General features: G+C 48.1%; 1 protein-coding gene across 1 annotated transcript; it reads left to right on the top strand.

The window, feature by feature from the left end:
• Positions 1-2714: 2714 nt before the first annotated feature.
• SUCNR1 (succinate receptor 1) lies at positions 2715-3635 on the top strand. Its single transcript, XM_010192473.1, has one exon. The coding sequence runs from the start codon at positions 2715-2717 to the stop codon at positions 3633-3635; it is 921 nt and encodes a 306-aa protein (XP_010190775.1).
• The last annotated feature ends 7700 nt before the right edge of the window (positions 3636-11335 follow it).

Genomic DNA, 11335 nt, shown 5'->3' with positions numbered 1-11335 from the left:
GGGCCTCGCACGGTTGCGCCTGCCATAACAGCAGAATTGCAGGCAGGAGCCACAGGTGGGAGTGGGTTCGTTTGGGGTTTGTTTGCTCTGTAGAGACGCTGCTGGTTTGCACAGAGCAATCTAAGAGCCAGGTCCTGGTGCTGTCTCCATGTGTGGGTGCGGACGCTGGCCCCACGGCTGACCTCTGAGCTGGTGGGAGGTGTCCATGCCATGGCAGGGGGTCTGGGTGGGCTTTAGGGTTCCTTCTCAACCAAACCACTCTGTGTGTCTGTGGTACTTACACTTTTTCAAACTACTGTTACCTGGAGTGCTGGACCATTTTTCTTCAAACTCTCTCCCCCCAGGTATGGGAGCTCCCTCAGCACTGTGGAGGTGTTGGGTACAAAGAGAGGAAAAGAGAAGTGAACCCCATCTCCTCAGCTCTGTGTGGTTCCCTCTGCAAAGGAAGGAAGTCTCTTTCAAAAGCGAGCTGATGTCAGGCTATGTGCGTGTTGCAATGCACGGCTGCCTGCCTGTGTGCGGTAGGGGCTGCTTTGGGGTCTGCTGGCACCTCAGAGCAAGCTGCTGTTCACAAGTGAATAAAGCGGTTTGAGGCTTGTTTACTGAAGGGGCGATCAATAAATTGCTGCAACATCCACACGGCTCCAAACGGGAGCATTCTGGGTGGAAACCTTGCCGAGAGCCCCGTCTTCAGCTGGGGCACTCAGTACGGAGCTCCCGTCCTCTGGTCCTGCTCTCCTGCCGTCTATCCTTTCATCCTCCTGTCCTGCCATCCATCCTCCCCAGGCGGTTCCCACGCAGCTTTCGGGAACGGGAAGTGTGCATATACCCCCCCCTCGACTGGGTGCGCATTTCTCTGCCTTCCTCCCACCAACGTGGTCCCCGCATCCGGCTCAGCCAAACAGACACTGCTGTGCCTTGACTCACCGATGACCCGGCATGTGCCACCCGCGATAAACCACGACGCTGTGCTCACCGCATCCCCAGCCCGGGCTGGCAGCACCGAGGGAGGGGCAGCGCAGCCCCAGGATGGTAAGGGGTCAGGGTGTTGGGGATGATAAGGGGTCAGAGATGACAAGGAGTTGGGGTGTTGGATATGGTAAGGGGTTGGGGTGTTGGGTAAGTAAGGGGTCAGGAATGGTGAGGGGTTGGGAAACCGGTGGTCAGATCACGAGCAGACTCCGCTGCTCCTCCAGTGAGACCATTTCTGAGCAAGCCCTGTCACTGCCTTACCCCGGCTGCTTACTTTAAAATCAATTAATCATCCTTTTTCTAACAGCTGCCTAAATCAATGCGTCTGTCAATACAGTAACTTTTACATTGTTATTTGTTTTTAAAGCGCTACCGTTAGAGTGGTGTTTTTTAGGATTAAAAACCTCACTAAAGGTGTGTTTCTTCTTGGAGCCCGAGGTGCTGCTGTGAGGTGGTTCTGGCCAGGGTGAGCATCCATGGCTATTTCATTTTTGTCTCCTGCAGTACAAGGGTAGATGTTTGCTGGATGTAACTTTATGAATTTGTATGTGCTGTACTTTATTCTGCCTCATGATCTGCCTTTAAAATACAGCAGAGTGCTTTGGGAGCAGAGACCTGTTGAATTCTAGACACCAGAACAATTTTGAAAAGGATTAAAACAACTATGCGATGTGCAGAGACTGTGGCAGGTGTTGTGGCAGTCACGTTGCTCTTTCAGAGCTGAGACTTAGCTTGATTTCAGTTGTAATCTATATCCCATTTTTCTAACAGTTTTTCCCCTGCTATCTGGTTGTTTTTCTAACGATTAATGGCCAGCTCTCACTGACGCTTCAACTCGCAGCTCCCTGGGTGCGTGCAGGGTCTGCCTGAGGAGGAAGCACTCGCACTCTTACTCTGTTTCTGTCCCTGCAGCATGAAAGTGTTTTATTTTAACAACGTTTAGAAAGCAAGCAGTACCCATGGTGCAGCTCCTCAAAAGTTTTGCTCCTTGGAGATGCTGCTGGTGCTGTCCTCACACTGCAGCCGCTCTCACACCAAGGACGCGGTCACATTGAGCCATCCCTCTTCGAAAGGGCTTTGTGTGGAGAATGAGGAGATTCAGGAGTCAGGAGCAGGAACATCCTGTGTCTGCAGGAGTGGCTCGACATCCCCCGGGTGTGCGCTTCGTCCTCGCAGCGCTTTGCCCCCAATTTGGGACCTCCTGAGCAGCAAAACTGCACAAAGTGCTTGAATAACACTTCCATTAATTTAACAAATACATCCTCTCTGGCTTCTTACTGAATTCCGGGTAACGCTGCCATCACATGGTAGTGTTGCTGCTGTTGAGTCCATCCCGTATTGATCCTGACAGCACTTCTGTGTCTGTGAGGAGGGCAGAGCGGGACGGGGTGGGCAGGTTTCGCTCCCCCAGCCCCCAGGTTTGGCCACAGCTGACATATCATGGATGCCTTCAGGGGGTGCTCTGGTTCCCAGCTCCTCACACAGGTTTTGTACACCCAAGTTTTCATCCTGCTCGGTAGCTCTGGTCAAAGCTGGACGGGGAAATCTTGTGTGCATGAGGGGTGTTTGTGGAGTTCAAGTCTCTGCTTACCCTACAAGCTGTATGGGAACAGCATGCTGCATTCACCTATTACAGCAACAACATGAAAACAGCCATGCAATGATATCTTACTGATTTTTGGTGTTTATTTTTCTTGGTTTTGGCTTTCCAGGCTGTGAATGAGACAGGTAGCTGTTTGCTGATGTACAGAGACCTGGAAAAGTATTACCTTTCCACCATGTACAGCTTGGAGTTCATTTTAGGCTTCACTGGGAACACCATCGTTGTGTTTGGCTATATTTTCTGCCTGAAAAACTGGAAAAGTGGCAACATCTACCTGTTCAATTTATCGCTATCAGATTTATTGTTCCTGTGCACTCTCCCCATCCTGGTGAACAGCTACTCCCGGGATCAGTGGGCGAAGGAGAGCACCTTGTGTCACAGCAACAGGTTCCTGCTGCACGCAAACCTGTACAGCAGCATCCTCTTCCTCACCGCCATCAGCATTGACCGGTACATGCTCATAACGCACCCCTTCAGGGACCACGTCCTGCAGAAGAGGAGAACGGCCCTGGCAGTGTCTGCGGGCATCTGGGTGGGGGTGATACTCGAGCTGCTGCCGCTGATGTATTTCCTGGAGCCCTTAAATGCTGACAATAACTACAAGTGTCTGGATTACGCGAGCTCTGGAGACCCCGTGAAAAACCTCATCTACAGCATGTTCCTGACGGTGTTCGGGTTCCTCATCCCCCTCGTCATCATGTGCTGCTTCTACGTAAAGATGGTTCTGTTTCTTAAGAACAGGAGCGAGCAGCTCAGCTCTGCCCTGGCACTTGAGAAGCCCCTTGCTTTGGTGGTCCTGGCGGTGGTTGTCTTCTCTGTGCTCTTCACCCCCTACCATGTCATGCGCAATGTCCGAATTGCCTCCCGAATACCGGCCTTGAGTGTGTCTGCCTGCACCAAGAACATCATCAACACCATTTATATCGTCACGAGACCCATCGCCTTCCTGAATAGTGCCATTAATCCGGTGTTTTATTTCCTGATGGGAGACCACTTCAGAGAGATGCTGATGGCAAAAGCAAGGCAGCTCCTGAGCAGGCTGACAGCAACCTGCAAGTGAATGAACCCCCCAGCAGGGTACACGATGGCCCGTTACTACTGTAAATCAAATATCATCATGGCAGAACCTGGAGGGAAAATATGCCCCTCTTGGACGGCTTTTGTGAGTCATAACTCGGTGTTGGACTGGACCTTGGCTTGATAAAACGTGCCAGGATCAGCACATGGGTATCAAAGTTCAGTCTCTTCATATAAATGTTTCCAAACTCTGCGTCTCCTGGAAGATTTGCCTTGCAGAATAAGGGACTGGGACAATTTCCATTTCCAGCCAATGTTGGGAAGCACTGAAGCCTGAACAACAGGCTTTGAACTGAAGCTGACCTCTAGATGAATCTCACAACCCCATAGTATGTCTAATATGCATAGTATTGATCACACATGCAATGTATTATTTCTATCTTGCTATTACAATATGAATATATATATATATTGATGCTACTCTGTACAGCTTTGTTGCAAAGTTTATTGTGTGACAATAATCAGCAGATACAACGCTTATGGTGTGACAGCCATCAGCAGGAGACAGTGTGACCATAATCAGTAGATGTAATGCATGCTGCTTAGAATGGTAATCAGCAGAAAGGACCTTTTTTAAAAGCACACAACAAGGAAGTGATACCAGACATTTGGATTTGTTGAAAAATATTTGATCAAAAATCAAAATTAATAGAGAAGCTCATTTGGGTTCCTTCTTGAGCTTTGGGTGGGATCCAACAGGGGCTGGGGGTGACACTGGATGTTCCTGCATTTGAAGGTCCAGAATGGTTTATTCAATGTACAAAAGCTCTTGCAGCAACTGTGGAGAGCTCCCCCATGCATGGCTGCACTGTGCAGGACCTCCCCATTGCCAGGACAGGATCTCCACATCCTCACTGCAGGCACTGGGGGCCTGGGTAATGGTAACAGGTTATTGGGGCAATGGGTGATGTGTCTTAATCACTATGGCTAACTTTATGTAGTAATGATTGAGTGCATCACCCTGCTTATTCTTTCTGCTGCTTAAACTCGAGTATAAGCAGCTTATCTTTTTGCCTAAATGCATTACCTTATTTTTGTATTGCCTTGAAATAGACAGTAAAATAAGCCTGCTCTTTTGATTGGTGTCTGTGTCCTCTCTATCGACCCCATCAATTGGCAAACCATGTAGTGAGGGCTGGCATCTCAGATGTGGAGGAGATACAGGTTTACTGAACTTCCACATTCCATTCTCTAAGTGGGAGCAGAATGTATACCTTGGAGCAGAATGTGGACCTCACAGTTCAAACTTATTAACAGTTCTGCTAATGACGCAAGTGTTACAGAGGAGCCAGCCACCACGGTCAAGGCACAAGGACGTGGTCCTGTCAGTGTTACGAGAGCAAGGTCTGGTTTTCCCGTCAGCAGAAACTCTGTTACTGCCAGGAAGGTGACTCTGTACTCTGCGTATAAGTCAGGAAGAAACTTATGCTTTTGCTTTTGGTTTTTCAGTGTGGAAACAGTCCTCCAGAAGCTCAAGTTGCCCAATATGTGAGAGCTGTGGGTTACAATGCTCTCCTCAAGGCTGGGTTTGCTTGAAGAGGAGGCACTGCCACCCAGCACCATTCAGGCATCACCACCGGGGTCCTGTTGAGATCTGTCCCCGCTGTCCTGCCCAGGCCAGGACAGGGCCAGCACGAGCCCCATGACAGGGCTGGAGCCATGGGCACATCAGATGCCACTGCCCTCCCCATCAGAGCCATGTCTGTGCAGCACGTGGCATCCCACGTCTCTGCGGTCGATGGCCAGGAGGTGATTTCTCTTCATAAAGAAGGTGTAGTGACCGTTCTTGAGGATTAATGTTTAATTGTTTGGTTTGCTTTGTCCATTGAGGTGAACAGGGTCACTAAGGATACCTCCTGTGTACACACTGTAATCAAGTAATCATCCCCTCTAACTGTGTGCTCTTTCTATTAATACAGTATATATAATATATATACACTATAATACCATAATATATACTATAATATATGCTAGTTCTATTAATATATACTATAAATCCATCTATATACTGTTAAAACAGTGCAAAGTTAGAAACCAGTGTCTGTGCAACCTGAGAGCCCAGCACTACTTAACTGAACTCCCATACATTATATCCACTGGGTTTTGTAACAGCGATGCTATTACTTCTCTAGTGTGCGTACTGATCAGAGCACAGCACAGGAAATTTCAAAAGACAGAGACTAGCTAATTAGAAAATTGGTTACTAATTGCATCCAGCTGAAATGACTTACAGACTCAGGCAGCATACAAAACCAACATCTGAGATTTCAGTACGACCAACATAATGAGCCTTCAGACTCAGCGCTGAGCTGCTCCTGCTCTCCTGTGGCCGGAGGCAGCACTGCAGCGGCTCGCTGGCACCCAGACAAGGGCGAAGAAAAAAAATTTAAAAATAATGTAAAGAAAGTTTAATAATCCCTTAGTAACCCTATTTCTGAGTTTGTTTTTATCTTGATGATATTATATTGATTAGCGTAAAAAAATTAATTTTAACCCTTTCGATAATTTGAAAGAATTCAGTTTCCCCAAACTAATCAGGGAAAAACCTGATCGTTACACATTTTGCTATGGTGCTTCTGCTCTTGCGCGCAAAAATGCAACAACAACAACAAAGATTCCTCACAGAAATTATCTCAAAAAGGAATAAACAGTCTGTAGTACCCGACTAGAAAAAAAAATGAAAGTTTCTTTCCAAAAAGACTAATACTCGAGGTTTTGAGTAGGGTAGGGTAGGGTAGGTAGACGGTAGGGTAAAAACCTCTGTGCCCGAGGTGTGCTCTGCTCCCTCTTGAGCAGCCTGAGCTGCTGAGGGGTGTCCCCCCGCGGCCGGGGTGGGACAGGGGGGACTGTGAGGTCCCTTCCACCCACACCGCGCCCTGAGTCTGTGATTTTGGGTGTGGACAGCAAGCTCGGCCTCCGGAAGGGTAGGGTAGGGTAGGTAGACGGTAGGGTAAAAACCTCTGTGCCCGAGGTGTGCTCTGCTCCCTCTTGAGCAGCCTGAGCTGCTGAGGGGTGTCCCCCCGCGGCCGGGGTGGGACAGGGGGGACTGTGAGGTCCCTTCCACCCACACCGCGCCCTGAGTCTGTGATTTTGGGTGTGGACAGCAAGCTCGGCCTCCGGAAGAAGAGGAGCTTGGCGGTGAGTCAGGCTGCAAACAGCCCGAGCGTGTTTTGGTGGTGAGCAACCTAAAAATAAACGTTCGTGGAGGAGCGGGGTGCAGGGAGGGTCTCAGCATGGGCTCCCCCAGCGCAGAGCTGCTCCAAGCCCGGCCGCCTGCTTTCCCGGTCCAAGGCAGAAGCCAAGGTGCCGGGCTACTGCCGGGCTACTGGTCCCCGCTGTTTATGGGCTGCAGTGTCAGCCCGACAGAGGGAGTGATGCTCCCAAAATCCGCCTGGGCTCAGGGGCAGGGGTCGGGGGGCTGCACCCACCTCTGCAGGGAACCACAGCTTGCCCCAAACCCATCTGGTGGGCTAGGGAACACAGGAGTGCATTTTTAACTCCTTGAAAACCCAAAAGAGCCTCAGCTCCTCTGCAGTTCAGAATATGTTAAATGTCCTAAAATGTTCTTTTCTTACATTCAAGACTGGGGAAAACCAGCAAGGGAATTCACAGGATTGCCCATCACAGCTCCCCAGCACACCTGCATCAGGACAGGACCCCGCTCCTCTCTGTACCAGCTTCCCAGCCTCTGGCCCGCATCGTTTCGGTAATGGTTTATCACGGTATCTTCCCAGAAGGATGGGATCGCCGCAGTCCCCCGCAGCGGTCATGCTATGCGAAAGGTGGCTGCCTGCAAAGAGAGAAAGCACAGCCGGGCAGCTCCAGCCTTTGAACTACCGATGTTCACAGCAACAGAGATATTAACTCAGCTGACTTGTGCTTGTTTTCAGTTTGGTTTCCACTTTCTAAAATTATTTAAGCTAAATAATCTTCCTGAAACCCAGGAGGAACTTAATTCCTTTAAGAGTCTGTAAGCCAGCCAGATGCTCTTTTTCATTTGTTTAACTTTTATCTCAGCAGCACCTCCAAGGTCTATGGGCAGCATCTGAAGTGTGCAGTAAAATACATGCTTAAATGCTTACTTTTTTACATATTTGTTCAAAGCAGCTTTATAAGAAGTGATTGACAACACAGGGTCTGACCCAAATGCGTAAACATGCTGAGGATCAAATATCGATGCTATGGGCAAGGGGCTGTTAGACTTGTCTTAATTATTTTTATTTTTCCATGTCTTGTCTTGATTCTGACCCACATAAGTGAAGCCAGACATTTAACTGCTGCTTTTGGTTCCTGTTGTCCATTCCCACACCTTTGACCACTTCACGTAAGAATTGCAGGATGGAAACCCTCATGAATAACCTTCCAGTTGAAATAATTAAGCCATTTAATAAATAAAAGCAATTCAACAGCTTGCATGCTGACTTTTGTCATAAATCCTGCACTCACAGCTCCTATGAGGCTCACTCTTATGAATTCCTGGCCTTTCCAGAAACCTGCTTTGGGCTGATGAGTGCTGTTGAGCAGCCAAAATGCACTGCCAGCTCCATTTCCGCTGGGAAAGACGGAGATGGTGCCTTGTGGAGCCCAACTTCCCGACAATCCATAGGCAACAAACTGCAGGTGATGAAGGGCTGGGAGCTGTGGTGCTGACAAGGTGATCAATCCCACCTGTCCCAACCCATGGGCATCCCAACAGATTGGGGGATTAAATAGGAGCTCTGCCTGTGGCTGCTTGGTTTGGGATCCCCCACCCAATGGTGCCCGTGAGTGGGAGCACTCAGGGTGCTGCGTCAAGGGCACATGAAGAAAGAGCCAGCTGAAAAGTGTAAGGATGAAATTACATTTCTCTAACTAAATCATAAACTGCAGCAGAAAAGTTTGCTGCTGGATGTGGCATTTCTTCGGATAGCCCTGTTAGATGATGTGCTGGAGAATCAAAACCTGTGTGTGCATTTTGTGTGTTGCTGGGCTGTGGGGTGAGCCATCAGATGGAAATGTGAGTTACTACAGAGAAGCAAAGTGCCCCAGTTTGGTTTATCTAGCAACGGAAATACATACAGTGTTGATGCAGCAACGTGAAGGGGAACTGGGCTTTGCTAAGATGCTCTCTGTGACACAAGTGAGAGGTTTGTGAAATGTGGATGTCAGAAGTGAAAGCAGGGTTGGCATATGCACTCATGATCTGATGTAGATGAGTGTTTCTGGCTGAGTCACAGCTTTGCTGCATTGGTCCTGTGTGATAAGCTCAGGGTGTTCCTTCACAGGCATCCTCGCCTTGATGCTATCCTTCCAAAAGTGATGGAAAGCGTATGGCCATCGGTCTTCCAACACCACACCAACACACACACGCTCTCCAACTTCACATAACACGGCCTCGCAGCCTTTCCAAACGGCTGGGCACTGGTAACGTCTCCACTGGAGAAACGCACAGATGCACACACTTCTCTGTAAGCTGGGTCTTTGGTGGTGGGATCCACAGCAGCATGTGCAACAGGACACGTAAATTGTAAATTTGGCAACAGAATGCTTTTATCTATGTTGTCAGGTTATCTCGGTGTGGTGCCTGCCTTTGTCCCTGTTAGGAGAGTGCATGGCAGCGTGGTACCAGGTGGTGCTGGCAGAAGAAGGGTTTTGTGCACAGGATGCGAGTCTCAGGTGTGAAACCGAACCTTACTGTGAATGCTTAAAATGGAACAGAAATGCCAAAATCAGTAAACTGAGCATTGATCTACTGATGTGTTGGCTCTTCCATGACTTATCAGCTGGTCTCAATTAAGAATATGGCTATTGACTTTCTTTTCTTTTTAGTGACAACTTTATTTTAAAACATTGGGTTTGCTTCTTGTGGCATATCTCAGTAAGTACCTGGGAAGATGGCGAAGTCTGAGTCACTTTATTATCTACGTGTGGTGTAACTGCATGGGTTTAAGGAAAACGCTAGCCGCCAAAGCAGCAGTGCCAGCATTGACCTTGTCTGCAGTTCTCAGCGCCAGCCTCAGTTTCCCCACTGGTGAAGATTATGTCTGTAATAAGAATCTGACAGCTTCTTGGGAAAATATTATTTTAACAGTATTTACAGATAAGTCTTTGTGACACACAAATTGGGTTTTGTTGGGCTTGTCTGGCACTGTCATGGAATCGCACCAAAATGGCTACACGCACACAAATAATGAACTCAAACAAGCTTTAATCTGCAACTGAAATGAAGCAGACAAAACTTCATTCACCAAAACAACATCCCACTGACATTTAACAAATACAGGTTCGATATGCTGGTTGGGAATATTACCAGACACAGCTGAGTTAAGAACTCTTAAGATTTGGCCAAACAATCCAAAATGTGCACTCACTCACTCACCAGAAAGGGAGGGCTCTCAATCTCGAGAAGTTACCTTAAGTGGCGTCCCAACTCAAGGGGAGAGTCCCCGACTGCAGACCCGCTGCTCCGAGGAGGACCAACTCCAATGAGTCCTCCGGCGGGGCCCCATTTATAGCCTGGTCGAATCTGCTCTGTGGTCAATACATGGTCGTGCCAGCCCCTACTGGCTGAGGACCCCAACTTTCCCTCCTTTGACCCCCACTGTGTGGACCAGACATGAGCTGTGAGGGGGGAGGCAGTCCTGGCGCCGCCAGGGCCAGAAACTTTAGCACTGTTTGTGTTGGGTCTTTCTCAGGTCTTTAGTAGGGTGGGTGCATCTGCCACAGGCACCAAGGTCAGGAAGTGGGAAAGCTAATCACCTTGAATAAACTGAATTTGCAGATGATGAAATTCTACGGCAAAATGGAGAAATAATCACCATCACTGAATTATTAGATATCTCTTTAGTTTCTTCTCTGCCAGTTTGGTTTTTTTAACAAGTAATGGCACCCTATCCAATTTACCAGATTGCTGCTTAGTCATCTCACATATGACTAATAGTGATCTGAGATATTTTCAGAGGGATTTAATAGGATTCTACATTGCAAAACATGTGGCTGCATGCAAAGCATTAGGGAACTGTTAGACGTTTAGAAAGTTTGGGTACAAAATAATGCACTGTATGTCTTGGAAAATACTGCTTTAATAAGCATACTGGTATTGGATCTGGTATGAAATCAGGAATATGAGTATTTGACATGGCCCATTCCTGCCCTCTGCTGTCCCAGCAGCAGGCCCTGGTGTGCGCTGAGGATGTCTGATCTCATCAGTAACTTCCATCAGGTCTCACTGTCCTCCTAATGCGCATTTCTGTAGACATAGCAGATGGGAGGTAATATGCAAAAATACTGTTACAGACATCTGGTTTATGAGTAAAAATACTCAGAAATATCCCATGTAATAAATGGGACTATGAAGAGTGAGTATAACCCAGGAGCCAGCCCACTGCGGGAAGTGCATGTGTGGACCCCCATGCCGGGCTGCACCTCTGTCTTCTGCTGGTCCGGCAAATGACTCAAAATGTCTGCATCGCTTAAATGTGCTTTTTCCATCCTTGTAATGATGGCTGATGCAAGCTAGTTTAAGAAAAAAAGAAAAGACTTTCTCTTTTTCTCTTTAAGCAAACACCAACCAACCCCTGCATTTGCTCTGGTTGACTGGTGGAAAGCCTGACTGACACCGTTGTCAGCAATGAACCTCAGGCTGATCACATCTCATCTTTATCTATTGAATAGCTGGTGGCACTTTACAAGTTGACCATTCTT

Source organism: Mesitornis unicolor, unplaced genomic scaffold, assembly GCF_000695765.1.
Source record: "Mesitornis unicolor isolate BGI_N332 unplaced genomic scaffold, ASM69576v1 scaffold50680, whole genome shotgun sequence".
Taxonomy (NCBI): Eukaryota; Metazoa; Chordata; class Aves; order Mesitornithiformes; family Mesitornithidae; genus Mesitornis; species Mesitornis unicolor.
This window is presented reverse-complemented; position numbering and strand designations above follow the sequence as displayed.

Bases quoted from the DNA above. Each gene is read 5' to 3' on its own strand.
- SUCNR1 (XM_010192473.1), top strand. From the start codon at position 2,715: ATGTACAGAGACCTGGAAAAGTATTACCTTTCCACCATGTACAGCTTG.